The sequence below is a fragment of the Equus caballus genome, chromosome 15, assembly GCF_041296265.1.
Source record: "Equus caballus isolate H_3958 breed thoroughbred chromosome 15, TB-T2T, whole genome shotgun sequence".
NCBI classification, from domain to species: Eukaryota; Metazoa; Chordata; class Mammalia; order Perissodactyla; family Equidae; genus Equus; species Equus caballus.
In genome coordinates, this window is record NC_091698.1 from 60,357,045 (window position 1) to 60,376,610 (window position 19,566).

The 19,566-nt window shown below is 34.4% G+C and overlaps 1 protein-coding gene across 2 annotated transcripts in view; it reads left to right on the plus strand.

Moving 5' to 3' along the window:
* PPP4R3B (protein phosphatase 4 regulatory subunit 3B) overlaps positions 1–19,566 on the plus strand; it is a 67,415-nt gene that overhangs the window by 4,189 nt on the left and 43,660 nt on the right. For both annotated transcript variants that reach the window (XM_023619652.2, XM_023619655.2), the window contains exons 2-4: positions 1,258–1,313; positions 10,682–10,780; positions 16,098–16,721. In XM_023619652.2, coding sequence (XP_023475420.1) covers positions 1,258–1,313; positions 10,682–10,780; positions 16,098–16,721 — 779 coding nt within the window. The remainder of the gene's footprint in view (positions 1–1,257; positions 1,314–10,681; positions 10,781–16,097; positions 16,722–19,566) is intronic.

The window sequence follows — 19,566 nt, forward strand, 5'->3', positions numbered from 1 at the left end:
CAGCGCGTTGGTTTTGTGCCTGCACTTCTGTACGGTAAAAACAAACTACTTTGCCTGGAAAGCTCCTCAGTCCGACGCCGATTCTCCGTTCCCCCGCCTCTTAGCCCTATTAAGGATTTGACCCCTTCCTCTCCAGTCAGTCCTCTTTTGAAGAGGGGAAGTGATAAGGGAGGAGGTAATGAGAGACAAGTTAGTGATCTGCTGGTCCTACGGAGCTGATCGCCTCTGTTGATCTTTTATTTTCTTATCCATTGTATGTCCAGTACAAAAGATTTAGTGAAACTTTTCTTTCTCAGTTTTTTTTTCTTTAACCGTTGTTACCAACGAGCCCCTGTTGCCACAGTCGACAGGTGCTGGGGAATACCAAAAGCCATCTCTTTCTGGGTCTGTTGCGGACTGTTGCCACGATACGTGCACGCACAAGCACATACACATCTCTACTCTGGGATCCCTCCAGGCTGTTTTTGTAGAGAGTGCTGTGAAAAAGTGGATACTTTACACCCTAAACAAGTTAGGACACCAAAGCTGATTGTAAACTTCTGTTCGTTGATTTATTGTAGGAGTCATATGTGAGGAATTTTTAAATTATAAAATGTAGAGCCGTAGTTAAAACATTTTTCTCATTGTAATCTGAATGCCTCATTTTGAGCGACTGATATGTGCAGACAGTAGAAAAATAACAATCTTAGATTTATTCTTGAGATATTTGTACTCTTGCACTTTCCCTTTTACTTTAAAAAGTCATGGACCTTTATTTCTACATGAGATATCCTTCCTTGTGTTCTTAAGCAAAAAGGATAAATGCAGTTCTGTAATTTGTGTACTAAGTACTTAGATCCCTGTTGTGGTCCTTTGCAATTTGTTTTATTTGTCAATCTGGAAATAACAATAAAATAACTTTGTTAAAAAGAGTTTGGCTTCAAGTGGTGGTCATTTAGACCGTAAAACTTTCATTTCAATAAAACTTTAATAGTCACCTAGTCTCCTTATATTCTTGGTCTGAATGCTGATCTTAGATGGATTTTTTCCTTTAAGTGTGTATGGGGATAGGATGATAGGTTCTAAATTAAATGTGAAGCCTGGATCTGGAGAGAAAAATGTTAATTCGAATACAGTTGATTACTTCAAATGTCTAGTTGGGTGAAGAGAATATGTTTTTTTGGTTTGGTAATTGTTTTGTTTTTTTAATGTGGATTCTGATTTTTTATTCAGGGTTTTGTAAATTGAAACTTAGAAATATTATTTTGTATCTTTCAGGATCACTGCTCTTGGAATCAAAGATAAATCCAAACACTGCATATCAGAAACAACAGGCAAGTAGTTGTTTATCTTTAATTTGAAAGACTTCATCTGTGATCAAGGAAGTATTAATCTGACAAAGATGGGAAATCTTTCCTGACCAGAAAAAAATGTTTGGTAAACAGAGTTACAGACCATATGTATTTTCCTTGCAGGTTAAAAGTTTCAAACTGGAAAGTGAAAGTTTTTGTACTGGCAGTAATTTATCTTTGAATTGAGCTGCTCTTAGGTTATATTAGAATACTATGTATTCATTAATCTTATTTAACTACAGTTAGCCAGGTCTCTTCTATATCCTGTACACTAAGCCTTTTATTCTCAATCACATTTAAAGGAAATGGCATAGAAGAAAATTCAAAGGGGTACCTTTAAAATCGAGGAAAGCCTGTTCGTGGTGTAAAGTTAGATCCTTTGACTCAGGCAAAGGATTTTTGGAGTGGAAGCATTTAAATCCTGTTCTATAATTGTTGTATATTTTTATTATAATAATCAATGGATACTTTACAAAAGTGTACATTGCCAATTTTGTAATGTTTTCTGTTAATATTTATTGTCTTATTTGGGAAAAGAAAACCTGTGTTGTGCTTTACCATGCCTAATTATTTAATCTGGAAATGGCAGCAGTGATTCAACCTTTTCTTTATTCTGTGAATGTTTTCATTTTTATTATGAAAGATTTCAAAATCGAAAAGTACGAAGAATAATCTAATGAATGTCTGTGTAACACCACCAAATTTAACAATGTTAACATTATACCATATTTGCCTCTAATCTTTTTGTAATGTTGAACATTGTGGATAGAGTTAAAGCCCCCTTTGTACCCATCTCATTCTATCCATTCTCCATCCTCCCTGTAGGTAACCACTATTCTGAAGTTGATGTGTATTATTTCTGTACATGCTTTTATACCTTCTCTGCGTATGTATGTATCCATAAATACTGTGTAGTCCCTCATGTGTTTTTAAACTTTGCACAATTGATCTCGTACTCTTGAATGTATTCTACAACTTTCGTTTTTCACTCAAACGTTATTTTGAAGATTTGTTTATGTTAACAATGTAGATCTAGTTGATTTTTTTTTAAAAACTCTGTATAGTATTCTGATGTATGGTATATACCTTTTGTGAGACATTTGGATTATTTTCAGTTTTTTCTGTGTGCAGTGTGTAATGTAAATATAGCAGAAAATTTTGAAGGCAAAGATAAATTATTTTAATATTCTATTTACATCATCAATGCCTATTTTCTTCAAGATCAATGAAAATTTGGATGCCCCAAAACATACCACACAATCGGAGGAATGAAATTATGTCTATCGCATAGTGCATTATTAGTAAAATTGTTAAACAGTTGTTTTGTGTATGCAGTAAATTCTTAATCAGTTATTTGAAATATTTTTAAAATTTTTAATGTTCAATTAATAGTTTTTTCCTCTACTTAGAAAATATTATGTCTTTTTTGGTGGAGAATCAGATTAAACATTTGTTCTGTATTGCACACTTAAAGATGTTTCCTATACCTTAGACGTTTAAAGTAGACATTTAAGTAAATTTAATTTTTGAGTCAGCCAGGCAGGTTTCTCTCTGTCACTGCTCTTAATTTTGCCAGATAGCCACTTTTGGTTTGTTTTTTGTTTGCGTGCTCATTTGTGGGGAAAGAAATGCTAATATTACGTGATCATTTTTTTTCCTATCTGCATGAATATTAAATTCTCAGGAACTGTGTTTTTAAATGTGACTCCCTACATTAGTTATAATTTGTATTCTTCTCAAATCGTGTACAAGTTCCTTTAGCTGTTGTTACTATTGGAAAGATCACATTATGGCAGAGGTTTGTGTATAAAATAGTCCCCCAGCATTAGTCCAAAAATACACAGTGGATGTGTAAATACTTTAGAAACTTTGGGACATGTGTCATGTGTAATGTTCCTCTGCTAGAAAATTAATGTATTGGAGGAAAAAGTCTTTATTTAAAACAAAATTTTTATGCCATTGGGAAAGTGTTTTCTATAATTAATCATATTTAAATAATATACTATTGGGCTTTTTTAATATATATTTTTCTAATTGAGGTGCTTTTTACTAAACATTAGAGTATAAGAGAACTTTTTGGCAATGAGAATAATGGAAAAGCTTTGTATATAAGAATGAAAAAACGTGCGTAAATGGAGTCACCTGTTTTCTTTATTTTTGTTTAAATTGAGTGCACTTTTCTAATAGAAATCAAAAGCCATTTGGTGGTTGTGTTAAACTGTTTTTTTTGTAATACATATGATTTTTCATATTTTCACCAAAATCTTGTTCAGTTTGCACATTTTACCATGTTACACAAATTGGGATTTCCAAACACATGGATATTTTTCTATGTTCGTTAGAATTATCTTTTTTTATGTCATCATTTAAGTTATTCAATAAATTAGTCTAGAAAATCATTCATTTCCAAAATTTATATGAAGTATATTGATCATTAGTGGATTTCTCATAAAAACCTTGAGTGAATGAATAAGACATTCATAGCTCATAGGATATCTTGACATTAAAATACATTGAATAAATTCATTCTTTAACATCACAGTTCTAAAATGAGCTAAGTACTGATTTGTGGGCTCAAAATACATCTTTTTAAAATTTTCTCCAAAGGCAAATTACTGAATTGTGGGCTCAAAATAAGTTAGAATGAGTTGAGTTGAATGTCAAACGACTCAATATTGATAGGTCATCGATTCACATCACTTCCTTCTTACTTACAGTGGGCAATATTGAAGTAGTTAATGGGAAAGAGAAGATATACTTAGCCTAAAGAAGCCCGTAAACTTAAGTGTTTTAAACACGTTGGAAAGAGAAGAGAATGATTAAACAGTGGAACATGAAATAAAGTGCCTGATACATGTGTCAAAATTTTAAGTTATTTAGAATCAGTCCCACTGATCTTGACTAAATCAAAAGTGGAGTCATAGGGATATGTACCTTTTATATTTAAGACAATTGTGTGTTAATTGGGTTTAGGAAAGAAGTATAAGGAAGTTCTCATCCTCAGTTTTATTGGAAGACAAGACATAACAGGTGAAACAATTATAGAATGGTAATAAAATAGCTGATAAAATGTTTTAACCCAGTCCTCATTGAAAGCCCATGAAAGTATTTCACAGATAAGGTAACTAAGGCACAGAAAGTTTAAGTTTCTTGACTGAGCATGTACAGCAAGTATACGCCAATGCAAAATACTATAAAAAGCAGCTTGTATTCCACAGACTTGGGCAGTAGAAAATTTGAAAAGGGAGAGATTGTTTAGAGCCAGAATCATTAAGAAAATCTTCACTTTCCTATGTGGTGTCTGCTGAAGGAACTGTAATAGGGAAGGGAGTAGTACACCTGATACAAAAGGTACTAAGCCTGTTTGCAGCAGAGGTTTTTTTATTTGAGAACTTGCTTTGCTAAACAAAAGGAGAGCCATTATAGGTTCTTGAGTAGGGGCCTCACATGATGAAAGTGATACTGCTGTGTTTAGGAAGTCAGTGTGGCAATGTCATGAATAATGAGTTGAGGGTGGAGAGGAAAACAAGAGCTTTAGGTAGCAAGACCTTTTGCAATAATTCAGATACAAGAAAATGAAAGTCTGTTCCAGTGTAGTAAATGTAATTAGGAAGAAGGAACAGAGCTCCAGGATATTTTCAAGAAAGTGCTGAAAGATTTGGTGAATGATTAAATATGAAAAAAGCAGTCAAAGGTCACTAGTAGTATTTTTGAGTCTCAGGACCAGGAAAATGATTGTTCTCTCCGGAAACTGGGAAGTTGAGAAGAAAGCAGGTTTACATTAATAATTTGGGAAAAGGCTTTGTTTATTTTGAATAGATAGTACATTCACATTGTTAAAAATTCAGAAGGTATTTGGTGAAGTCTCACTCCTACTCTGGACACTGGACTCTGTCCATACAGTTTCCCTTGCTGGAGGTCACCAGCGTTAGCAGTTTATTGTACATTTTCGTAGAGGCTTTATGGATGTGTAAACAAATATGCATGCAATCACATATATATTCTCCTTTTTATTGGCATAAATGGTAGCATGATATATACTGTTCTGATCTTGCTTTTTTTTTCATTTAGGTTTGAAGCAATAGTAAAATGAATGGAAAGGTCTTATAATGAACATCTTAGACGAGAGATACAGTAAGAGTTTGGTGCAGGAGATTCCAATTTGAGAATCATTGAGTGCTGTTTTTAGCTGCAAGAGAGGACCTCCTTTGAGAGAATAGATATGAATTGAGAAAAGAGCAGAGGTTAAGACTGAGCCTTGTTGAGTTATCCACATTTATCCATTCATCCAATAATACTTGATTGATTGCTGCTTAGGGGTTGATCACTATCTTTAGTTTGAATTTTTGAAGTGCATTTGAAAGCTTTTGAAGAGTTTTCAGCAGAGGAGTGACATTATCCAAAATAGTAACATCAATCTGGAATTGAAGAGAGACAATAACTGAAAGACTAGGTGGGAGATTGCAGTATAGCCCAAGCAAGAGATAATGTTGGATTGGGTTAGGGTGATAGTGGAGATGGAAAGAGATGAATGTATTTGAGATATAAATTAAAGACAGAATTGACAGGGCATGCTGCTGGATTAGATGTTTGATAGTGACATAAAAGGAAGATCCAGTAAACAGGAAGAGTAAGCAATTGGGAAATGTAGAGAATCAGGAAAATGTGTTGTCTTCAAGGGAGAACAGAATTTCGGTAAGGAAAGAAGAACCAATGGGTCATCACATGGCTATTTAATATCCTACAAGAGAAAAATTGAGAATATTCTAGGTTTTGGTTAGAAGAGCATCCACTGAGATGAAGGTAGAGATGAAAAGGATCATACTTTATTGTATCTATCTCTTAATTGGCAAAACAATCTAATAAAATTGAGGGTGTTGGGGTTTAGCCTGAGAGTCGTGGGGAATGGGCTAATGAGTATACAAGAGAGAAAGAGATTTCTACAATTTTGAATGCTGCATTAAAATGACAGCATGAATTTGTAATGAATAGAGTCCACTCTGCACTTTGGACTAAAGATCAGGTGTGTGAGTAGAGGACGTGAGTGATTAGGTTTGAAAGATTGGGCAGGATGATGGATAGAGATGTGTTCTGGATGGTGGTTTGAAAGGAGACCAATGAGGAATCTTTGGGAATCAGATGGAGGGGGGTGTCTTTCTTAGTTCGGGGTCTAGACAGATGGGTTTAGAATTGGACACGCTTAAGTGTTTTAATTCCATATTTCTAGCTATGTGATTTTGAATAAATTTTCTCTGAACTTCATCTTTTAAATAGAGTTGCTACCTGTCTTATATAATATTTGTAAATTATTGTTTGAAAAATGCTTTGACACAGTGCCGAACACGCAAGCTCAATAAGAGAACTATATTCATAATAATCTTATTATAATCCTGATGTAGGCAGCATTTTCCTCTTTTCCAATGAGGAAAGATCAAAGTACTTTGCTGAAGTCACAGAAATAGTGGTACTCAGATCCTAATTCTAGTCAAGGGTTATTCCCACTGTATCCAAATATATCACAGATTTGGGGAAGATAAGATATCACTACTGTTTGAAAATAGTATCATGTCTGTCCTGGACTGTATGTTATACCACACTATATTTTAAAAATCCATCTCAGAAAGACTAGGTCAGCTACCATTAGGAACTACTAGAGAGTTAGGTGCTGCATTATTTGTCTGGTTAATCTTACTCATTTTCAGATTTTTAATTGATTTTGAATCTGGAAATGGAATTCTATAATCTATTTATATTTGTTTTCCCTTTTTTAGAAAAACAGGTATTCTTTTTGAAAAACTTTAGCTCTGTATTGAATTTTGTCAGAGTCATTAGGGGCAAGGATAGGATTAGTCTGGCAAGCAGTAGGATCTCAAATATTTCATGACTCTGGATTTTATTCATGTTAATTGAAGTATCAGTTCAGGGAGGAAAACTAAAACAGAATTCGTTGGTTTGTTAGACCCTGTTAAGTATGTCACAGATACTTTGTGAACATGATATGAAAACTAGAGACACTTTCCCCCAATTAGGTGTTATACACCAAGTTTTAGATACAATTTTCAAGTGTAATTTAGATCCTGGATTAAGAACCTCTGATTTAAACAGTATCCAGCTCAAGAATTTTTTTTAATATATAAGATTGAAAATAACTATTTCTTACAATAATACTGCAGTGCGAAAACCTGATTCAGTAAACGCTAAATTCTCAAGCTTCTTCAGCTCATGTCTTACTCCCATCCTGTGCTTGGACATAATCACCCAGACCAAATATAATTGATTTTTTCCCATTCTCCTTGCAAGCTCATTTTAAATCTGATTGCCATGGGACATAGTGGTGACTAAATATTTTAGTTAGTAGAAGAGAACTCAAAGCTTCTCGTGGTTTAAACAGAGGCATTAATATCCCAAAGATATGTGTGCCACACACAGATGAGCAAAAATATACTATCACAAAGCACAGTGGTTGAAAACGGATCCTACTATGAAAAATTGAGCTTGACTGTATCTAGGCTTCTTGGATATACAGGAAACCCTGCCATTTGACACTTTTCATTCGTTATTTTAAATATTCTTGTGCCAGCTCTATGTTCTCTCACCTAGAATCTTTTGCTCTGACCCTTGGAATAAGCAATTCTAAGAAGTGTTTCTTCCTGGTACTTTTTACTGAGACAGTAGGGTGTGGGGAAGGGGGAAGAAAGAATGGTGAGATTTGTCACCCATTTGGTATAGATACATAGAGCTGGAAAGTGCCTACTCTGATGGTACTTCCCTATCCTCTTTCAAACAACTAGAGATACACTTAGGTCAGGTTCTCAAATTTGACTTATTGAAAGAATTACCTGGGACCCCTGTTAAAGGTAAGGATTCTTGGGACTCACTCTAGACCTGTCCCCAGGGGAGAGGCATGGGAATCTGTATTTTTAACCATCATCCAAAGTCAATCCTCTTTGCATTGAAGAAGGATTCTGAATATAAATCCCGTTTAGTTTCTGATGTTTTGACTGGCTTAGGGAAAAGACTTTATATTAAGAATGTGAAGGAAAGAACAAAAGAAAATGATGATGAAGAGGAGGACTAAGTGACCTTAATTCAGACTTTGTTGATTACCTCCACTTTCTCTTGGAAGGTAGTTTGGGACCAAAATAGAAAGAGCCTTGGATGCCTGGATAAAGGGCTTTGGATTTCATTCTCTTGTACTAGTAATCTCCAAAATGGAATGCACAGGATGAAGCATTGAGATTTGAGAAGAAACTTGTTTATAGATTCTATCAAAAGAAGAAATTGAGTTTTGCTAATATTTAGTAAAGTCAGGTGATCAAGAGTCAAAAATAAGCATGGTATTCTGAGAGAAGAGTAAAATTTCCGTGAAAGGTATTCCCCACCTGTTGTGAATTATTGTAGCCTATGTGTGCAGATAACTGTTTACAGATATTTTCCCATTTTAACCAATCTGTAACCCTCACAAAATGAACAAGAGCTCTAAAAAGGATTGGAAACAATAACATAAGTGCAATTAAACAAAACAGTGGTCAAACTGACATTTTCACTCTAGGCTAAGCTGTCACCCAAGTGATAAAGCAGAAACAGTGATAAAATAGATCTTACAAGAAGTTGCCCCTCCCAGAAAGTTCAGAATTATTAGAAAGATGGCATTAAGTATGGATTTGTATCTGTCATCACTTATGGGTGTGCTGTACCCTAAGTGTATTATTGGCTCTTAAAATGCTAATTATTAATGGTATAGAGCCATTAAAATTCAAACATTAAAAATATTGCTTATTTTAGCTTTATATAAATCTTTTTATTTCTATTTTAGTGATGTTTTATAAAGTATTGCTATACTAACATTATATTTTTGTATATAATATATAAGTAATTTGAGACACACTGTTAAAAAAGTTTTGGAAATCACTGTTCATGAAGCTGTTTTGAGGAGAGCTGTAAGACAAAGGCTCAGGGACTGAGGAAAGTACACAGTGCTAGTGCTTTAACCTGAGTAACTCTGTTTTTATCCTTTTTTACTTGGAGATTCTTAGTAAAATTTTATTTGTAAAAAGAGATCTGCTGGGTTTTTTTAATAGAGGTTTCAAAACCTCTTCTGTAGATGGTGGGAACCCCTGAAAGCTTTTAAAAGAAAAAACAACCTAATAAAATTTTACAATACCTGGTAGTTAATTTCCCTTCCAAGAAGCATCATGTCTAGGCAGAAGCTAGAAAACAGATTTCCAGTTCTTCTTACCTGGTTACACAGCAAATAAGTATTAATCTGAGGCTTGGATTAATTAAAGGATATTTTTCATTTACTGGTTAGAGCTACCAAAGTATTGAAAAGTGTTCATTTTGAAGACTTTGTCTTTATTAATCTGGGGCTCACTTTTAGTTTTATATTTTTTAATATCAGGTCATACTATTTATAAGTACTAGTCAGATGAACAATTATTAAATATAAGGTTTTTGTAGGTTATATTTTTGGTAATTAGAGTATAAATTCAAAGGTGCATTTTGTGAAAAATTAAAATTTTAGCCATATTAAACTTTCATTATTATGTATCCTTTAAAAAAGTGTCTGTTTCATTTGAATGTTGCATAGTGATTTTAGTACTTAAACGTGTGTTTTAATTTAAACCCAAACCTTCATTTTTAATAAAGGGGTTGACAATTTTTTCGTCAAAGCATAACCTTTTGGTAGGGGTATAATTAAGGACATTCTAGGAAAGCACTTAGACCTGAACTGGGGATTCTTCATTTTTCTATGACCTAAGCTGCTCAACTAGGCGCCATTGGTTATACTAAGAGTGAGTATCTTCATTTCATCATTGTTTTGCATTCCTTAGTACCCTAAAGGCGTTTTAAAGGCAAAAACAGAAAGAGTTAAAACTTAAGATATTTTCAGCTATTAGTCAGCCTATACTTGCAACCAGTTGACAACCAGCTTAAAGGGAAAGATAAACTTGTAGGTGGTGGGTGTTTAGTGAGTGAAACAGCTGAGTTTCTGGAAACAGTAGGAAGTAGATGATTAGACAGTCTACATTACACTTTGGCCAAGAATGGCTAGGCTTTCCATCTTGGTAACATGAGCCAGAGCCTGCTAACCTGTTTTAATAATTTTTGTTTTAGAAAATTGCTCAATATCATTTTTAGTACCAAAGCTGCTATTTCATTGCCAGTATATTACTGAAGTTGCAGAGGATAAAATATAGTTATGTGATGTCAGTTGAATGTACATTAATTGCACTTATCAGAGGGCATTTGTCATTGCTATGCTGTTTTCTGTCCTCTTGATTTTTGTTTATATTTTGTAGTTATTTCTTTTCAAGTGTGATGATGTAGGAATCTTTATTTTTAAACAGGATACATTAATTGTTTGGTCAGAAGCAGAAAACTATGATCTGGCTCTAAGTTTTCAGGAAAAAGCTGGCTGTGATGAGATCTGGGAAAAAATTTGTCAGGTAAGTTTCTTTTAAAATAATTAACTTATATTTGCATGCGTTCTTAAATTTTCTTTTTTTCTTTTTACCTGAAAGATGTATGTTAGAAAGTGGAGAGAGAATGTCTTTGAGATTTTGGTAACCTAACCTGGAAATTTCTCTTATGTTCTACAGCAAATTCTTTTACTTAAAATTAAAAAAAAAAGTTGTCATAATTTTGTTTACCACTTTAGATTTTGATAGCATATATTCATAACTAATACCCTACAAAATGTCAAGATCTTTTAAAAACCAAAAAGGATTAAATAATCATATTCTAAGGCTTTTGGATTTTTCTTTAATATTTGGTCACCTTTTTGCCTAATATTTGTGAATACTGTGTCCCAGACACTAATGTTATCAAAAGTGCTCAGAACTTTTCGTGAGAAACCTATAGTCTAGCAGGATATAGGATAGCTAGTAACTCTCAGGTAACTAGAACGTTTTTTAATAAAGATTTTTTTTAGAAGTTTCAGATTTCCAGAAAATGTGAGCTGAAAATACAGAGAGTTCTTATATACTCCCCTCCTTGAGGAGTATATACACTTCCTCCCCCGCAAAGTTTTCCCTATTATTAGCATCTTAGATTAGTATCATACACTTGTCACAATTAATGAACGAATATTCACTATTATTATTAGCTAAAGTCAGTACTTTATTCAGATCTCCTCAGCTTAAAACCCAGTGTCCTTTTTCTGTTCCAGGATCCCATTCAGTATACTACATTATGTTTATGGCCCCTTGGTAAATCTTGGTCATGACAGCTGATAACTAGAATTTTAAATTAATCATAACATTCATTTTAACTACCATTTTCTGCAAATGGAGATCACTGTGTTTCAGTGGTTGCCTAGTATAATTATTCTATTAGAGTGTTTTTTGACTATTGTCATTCTCATTTATATCAGCTTTTCCTTCTGGTGATTCTTATCACTGAAGATTCTTGAGTTAGTTTTATGCATCTGACCATAGTCATTTTTTTTCCTTGGCCCTCCCAATAGCAGTGCCACACAGTATAATAAAGTGGTCCGAGAAAGTGTAGTGTGAACCTTCGCATTCCATATAAGGCATATGGCGTGACATAGCACTCTAAATCACTAAACTTTTCTTAACTGGAGTAGATAATTTGTTTCTTTTCCACCTCGTATCTTACTATGCATCATGTATTGCTGGAGCATTATTAGTATACATTATTAAATAGAAGAATTCCACTTGATGAACAGCTGAAAACACTAGTAAATGTGATTTTGCTTTAATTTGTACAATATACATAGAATATACTCCAGATTGTTTTATTATTTCTGTTTATGTTTTGCCAATTTTTAAACCTGTGGATGGTGATGGCAAGAAGGTCCTAATTTTTCCTCTTTTTTTCTCATGTGCTCGCTAAGGGTTGAGATTGAATTTTGTTGGCAAAGTTTTCTGTAAAGTGAGATTTAAGACCTAAAGGTGACTTCTGTTGCAGACTTATGCAATCCACAAATATTTGCCATTCTATTCTCGATTCAATAAACTTGAATCATTCATTCATTCATGAGAAGGGGAAAAAAACTGGTCTGTGAAAATAATGAAAGCATACTGAAGGATGTAAAATTTTAAAAATATAAGATAACTTTACCATAATATTTATAAGGCTGTTCAGAATATTAATAACAGTATATAAAGACTAATCTTCATTTTTTATAAAGTCCTGAAAAGTGTTATTTTGTATTCTTCCTCTTCTAATACCAGCATGGTAACTGGCACATTTTGTGTATGTACTCAGTATATATTTAAAGAGTGAATGAATAAAACAGAAGACAAACATCTTATTTAGATATACGGTGTTGATTTACACATCTGCCAGAACATAAATTTATCTGGTAGATAATATTTTCCAGTGATCAGCATATTAGATTATACCTTGCCTCATTTCTCCCCTCCCCACACCTCAGCACCTACTGTTTAATATATGTTCTTGGATATACATAAATTCTTGAAGACTTTGTACATTTGTCCTAGAAATTTTCACTGAAATTTGTTTCTTACTCTTTTCACTTGTACACTTCAGGAGGTCCCCAAGACCACTCTCAGGTTTACTAATTCACTAGAACAACTCACAGAACTCCAAAAAGCTGTTATATTTGTGGTTACAGTTTATTATAACAAAATGGTACAGATTAAAATTGTCAGTGGGAAAAGGCACACAAGACAGGGTCTCGGGAGAGTTCCAGGCATGAGCTTCCAGTTTTCTCTCCCAGGATAGTTGTGCAGACAGCAGTTAACTTCTCCCAGCAATGATGTGTGGCAACATGCATGGAGTATTGCTGACCAGGGAAGCTTACCCAAACCTTTGTCCAGCATTTTCATTGGGGGTTATTCATATAAGTAGGCTGACTACCCATGTGGCTGACTTTAGTTTCCAGCGCCTCCAGGGTTAGACCTCCACCATAAACCATGTAGTTACCCACGCATAGCATATCTGGCATGGGCCAAAGCCCCCAGATAAGCAAAAACACTCTTATTAGACAGGATATTCAGAGTGCTTAGAGGTTACCTTTCAGGGGCTGGCCAAGGGCCAAACCTTTCTTTGGCAGGATTAATCCTTTACTGCAAAGGCACCCCTTGGACCTTGGCCCAGACTCTCTTACAGCAAAATGATCATATTTGTTCTAGCATCTGCTTTTAGCATAGCATTTATATGACAGAGTAATGAGTATCAATATGAATATGCCTAACATTTGGAGGAGCCAGTCTGAATAGGGATAGATTTAAAGAAACAGCTATAAAGTCATGATTTACTTTTCGTATTTTTGTACTAATATGATTACTCATTTCTGTCCTTGATCTACTGCACTTTATATTTTATGGTAAACTTACACAGAACTGTTTAGCATAGAAATTAGCTGATGGTTAACAAAATCTACTTCTTCCTCAGGCCAGTCATTTTCTATCAGCATTACATGCTGAGGGAATGTTAACTTAATCTCCCAATATATTTGATCATCAATATCAGTATTATCATAAGGTTTATATACATAAGGTAGTTGGATCAACAATGCCAGTATTATACCATATTGCAGTGTGGTGGTAGGTAGAACCTGAAAAGTAAGAGTCAGTAGATACTGGCACATTGCTAGAATCCCATGTAGTTGTTAACGGTTGGTCCAGTTCATCATCATATTGTATGACAAAATGTCTCCTTGAGTAGTGTCACTCATCAAGTTTATTTACAGGCTTCCATTCGACCTTGTCAAGTTCCGAGAGCAGCAGTGGTGGTCTTGGTAAACATGTGGCTTCACCCTTATATCCCTCTGGTATAACTGAGCTAAGAGAATATCATCTCTTGCTCCCAGTCGCTCCTGAGGCACCAGTGTTAATGCTGGATTTCCCTCTTATTACCCATGTATTCATTCCTTTGCCCTTAATTTACTATTTCTCCTCCCCATTTGTCATTGATTTTCACCCAGACTTTTCCACGTTTGGAAAGAATGTGAGATTTGGCCACTCTGCTGGTCCAGCAAGGTTAACTTTTACTCACAAGTCAGTACCATACTTTTAAGATCTATGCATGTTGCTGAATATGCATTTAGTTTATTGCTCCTAACTACCGCATGGTATTCCACCGAACCATACATTATACATTTTACTTTTCAAGTCTGGGAGGTCACTGCTGACGTTTGAAAGAACAATTTCAATTTCAATAAAAACCATTTTACTCAGTCATTTCTTAACCCGTTATAATGAGAAAGGTGAACTCCTCTCTGAAAAGTGTCACAGCTCAGAGAATAAGTATCTTAAGGGGAGTGGCAAATGATAGAACAGAAAGAACCATTGGAGAGGAAAAAATTATAAAAAAAGAGTTAAAGTGGTTGATATATATTGAGCTTTTACAAAGCATGAAATCAAAAATACATATGGAAGTGTTAACCTCAGAAAATGGTAGAGATATTTTCTTTGAAACAAATGAAGGAAATAAGTGAAGATAACTCATGAGATGGAGAAGATGAGTGTTGGAGGAAGTTGAGTACTAATGACCACTTTTTTCAAAGGGGACAAGTCTCTCTTCTGAGACCTAAAGAGAAAGTAATAGTCTTTGACACTTGAAAAGGGAAAAAATTTAAAGCAACAGCTATAAGGTACTAGGATAGGAGTGTAGGATAGAGAAATTTTCATTGAGAGTCTTATTGATAGTGTGGATTTGTTGTAAACCCATTCAGCACAGTTAGTTGACTGAATTTAAGAATGTTAAGGTCAGATTATGTTGTAGTAACAACATCCTAAAATTTCAGTGATTTATTAAAACAAAAGTTTGTTTTTTACCTAATGCTGTTTGACTAGTGAGGGGCAGGCTTGGAGAGGAAGGGGCTGTGCTCATCAGAGCCACTCAGGGACCCCAATTGACAGGGAATTCATTTTAATACTTGCAAGATCAATGCAAAGTGCGAAAGAAAGGTGGCAAATAAGAGCACTGGCTTCTAAAAGTTTCTGCCCAGAAGTTACAAATAGCGCTTTTGAAGAAGAGAGGGTAATTGCACTCTCATGTTAGGAATTAGAAAAATTTTATGGAAAATTCTAAACTTTTTTTTTATGTTAGAGTAAATTATTAAAATTTGTTATAAGGTAGCCATGCTCTTCTTGAGCTATCAACCTGAATCATAAAACAGTTCTTTATTCATTATATTGTAATTTTTATCTAAATATTAGAACCTGGAGGCTTTATCACAGATGTTCCATGAATGCCAATTTTTAAAAGAATAGAGCAGTTTCAGGCTCATAACAAAAGCAAATATTTTTCCAAAAGTGAATTTCAAAAGTAATTTGAGGAAATCTTATTTTCTCACTCTTGGATATACAGGCATTGGGTTTTAATTTGGTTTGACCTCAGTAAAGTCCTTGCCAGACCAATGTGATGGTGATTTAAGAGTCAGAAGAGTTACCTTCTGCAAAATTCAAAATTGCTAGATATAGTGAAGTTATTAAACAGCTGCACATGGTTATTACATAATTTGACATCACAAATCTACAAAATATTAGCTGAAATATTCAGGTTGTCAGGGATCAGAGTTCACCATAAGTTCTAAGCTGGGAAATTTAGAGGTGAAACGATCTGCAGTGAGTAACTTAGACTCAAAAAGTGACTCTAAACTACGTGTGTTTTCCCCTTCTAGACTTGACTTTTAATTAACAATGACTGTATTGCTAGTATTGATTTTTTGCAAGGTTTTTTTAACTTAAATCCAATGCTCAGTGATTTGATTTCCAAAATTTTGAATTCTTTTGTATTTTAAGGTAACCCGCTATACTTGGATATTTTTAGGTTCAGGGTAAGGATCCATCAGTGGAAGTAACACAAGACCTCATTGATGAATCAGAAGAAGAACGATTTGAAGAAATGCCTGAAACCAGTCATCTGATTGACCTGCCCACATGTGAACTCAATAAACTTGAAGAGATTGCTGACTTAGTTACCTCAGTTCTCTCCTCACCTATCCGTAGAGAAAAGCTGGCTCTGGCCTTGGAAAACGAAGGCTATATTAAAAAACTACTGCAGCTGTTCCAAGCTTGTGAGAACCTAGAAAACACTGAAGGCTTACACCATTTGTATGAAATTATTAGAGGAATCTTATTCCTAAATAAGGCAACTCTGTTTGAGGTAATGTTTTCTGATGAGTGTATCATGGATGTCGTGGGATGCCTTGAATATGACCCTGCTTTAGCCCAGCCAAAAAGGCATAGAGAATTCTTGACCAAAACTGCAAAGTTTAAGGAAGTTATACCAATAACAGACTCTGAACTAAGACAAAAAATACATCAGACTTATAGGGTACAGTACATTCAGGACATCATTTTGCCTACGCCATCTGTATTTGAAGAGAATTTTCTTTCTACTCTTACGTCTTTTATTTTCTTCAACAAAGTTGAGATAGTCAGCATGTTGCAGGTAAGTCAGCTAACGTGTTCTTCACAATTCTGTTTTCAGATATTTAGTTCCCTTAATAGTTCAAACTGGTGTTCAGTCTTTCTCTTTGAAAGATTTCTTGTTTACTTTAAATGTACTATTAGGCATAGAAAACAGGGCTTTGTCTCATGGTTTTCTGAGGGAAAATCATTTCTTAATGTGACCTTTTATATTTTTAAGAGTCCCATGATGCAGCTGGGGTTTTTTTTGGTTTTTTTAAGATTTTATTTTTCCTTTTTCTCCCAAAGCCCCCCGGTACATAATTGTGTATTTTTAGTTGTGGGTCCTTCTAGTTGTGGCATGTAGGACGCCACCTCAGCATGGCTTGATGAGTGGTGCCCTGTCCATGCCCAGGATTCGAACTGGCGAAACCCTGGGCTACCGAAGCGGAGCACGTGAACTTAACCACTCGGCCATGGGGCGGGCCCCAGCAGCTGTTTTTTAATTTTTTTGTTTATTTCACTTTTTGCATTTTAAAAATTGTGGTAGAATATACATAAAATTTGTCAATTTAACCATTTTTAAGCATACAATTCATAGCATTATGTACATTCACAGTGTTATGCAACCATCACCATTATCCATTTCTAAAACTTTTTCATCATCCCAAAGTGAAACAGCTATTTTTGAAAGTATCTTTTGTTTCATTTTATGAAACCTAGTTATTATTGAGGTATGTGTGAGTGTGTGTGCTTAAAGCTTCCCAGATAATTCAAATGTGCAGCCAGGATTGAGAAACATGCATTAATTTTCAGGAAATGATGCTTAGATTATTTGCTATATGAGATTGATTTTATTCTGTCTCCTTGAGTTGTAAAATAGGAGTTTTATACCATGTTTATCATGTTAATTCTTTATATCGTAACAGTGTAGTAAGCATGATTTTGAAAATTTTGCTTTACTTGTGGTAGTATACTATACTCACGGTATCCAACCTAACTGCCTTTGCTATTTCCATATCAGTAGTCACTAAGTTTATTGAGCAGCTACTGTATACTTAATGTAGTGGTTCTCAAGTGTAGTCTGTGGACCATTGGGGGTCTCCTAAACTCTTTCAGAGAGATCTGTAAGATTTTCCCTTTTCCAACTTGATGTGAGTGTGAGGCTGTAATTTCTTCACATACTTCACCCAAAACAACATACCGCAACAGGTTTGAGAATCTAGCTGTCTTCTGTTAAGCCAAACATTAAAGGGAGTTGGAAAAATGTGTAACAAAGCACTCTTCTTTCTAAATTTTTAAAATTTGGGATTGTATATTTGTTTCTCATAAAAAATATTTCTATAAACATCTAATAGCTTATTTTTTAGAGTTAGTATTTTTAAATGTCTCAGCTTTAATTATGATAAGTATCAGTCAACATAACCCACATAATAAAACTCTTTGGGGTCCTCAGTAATTTTTAAGAGTTTAAAGGGATCCTGAGCCCAAAAAGTTGAGAATCTCTGACTTAGTCCTTAGCTATGAGACTCTGTTTTGTGATACTTCCAACCATTATTCACCTTTCTATTATTGCTACTCTACTGTTTGTGTAGGGTTTACTTCTTTAGGTCATTCTTTAACCTGTCAATTTTTCTTTATTCCACAATAATAAATGTGAGGGAAGTTAGACTTACACATTAGGTTCTTTCATAATATATGGGGACTGCTTTTTAAAAACCATACTATACACTTCGTTGTGCCATTTCACTTGCTGACAGGAAAACAGTTACAGTCTCAGGAGACTGGAAATAGACCCACAGTCAATATAGTTGATGTAAAGGACCCAGTGACAGAGGCTCAAGTGTAGCTTTCAAATGACTGCTTTTGACTTCAGAAGGGTTGCCAAATCCATGATAGTAAATCATAAATGCTTTCCTATGTTTTAAAAAATAAATTATGCAAACTAATCTATAAATATTTGTAACACTCTGTATGTCATTTTGTATATTTTGCCTTAGGTTTATTTGTAAAGACTATAATTATATAAGTCAAGTGTAGCTTTAAAAAAAGAAAGTCTTACTCATTTCTGGTCCATGAGATGCATTTTATGAAATAGCCAGATACTGTGAACAACCTGTTGTTTACCTAGGGTTTACCACTTAATTATCTCTTATGTGCCAGCTGTGATGCTGAATTCTATTTTCAACAATGTATGAGAGGGAAGTAATTAAGATTATGGCCTTTGCCCTCTAAAGGTTCATTTCCTAAAGCCCTACTCTGAGTTTTCCATGTAGAAGTGTTTTGGCTAGGTGTTAGGTGTTTCCAGATAGCTTTCTGGCTAACTAATATACATACCTGTAGCTTCTTAAATGAATATTAACCTGCTGTTGCGTGAGTTACATAAAGCAAGTGAAAATAAGAAATTTTGTCTAACTGGACCAAAATGAGGTGGTACAAAGTACATAACTCAACTCCTAGCCTAAATTAGATTAATTAGCTGAGAAATTATATGAGAGCACTTAATGTGGTCACTGGCTCCTAGTATATACTCAAATACATGTTGAGATTCTCTTAAGCATGATAGGGGCTTTAGATTTTAGTTAACCTGAATTTTCTAGCTAATTGCAGATCAAAATCCCTCGTGCCCAGAATTGAGAAATATGCTTAAACATGTTTTATAAATTAAATTCCTGAAAGCCAATAAAGTAAACTTATTTCCACACAAACAGCTACAGATTAAGATCCTTTTCAGAATAAAAAGTTTTAACATTTCTCTTCACTAGAAATAATGGAGGACAGGTATCTCAAATGTTGATATTTTAACATATTACATATATTTCCACTGTTTCATAGATAAGAGTTGAGGTAAAAACAAACCCAGTAGGGTCAGTGGTTTAGTTCTTTTT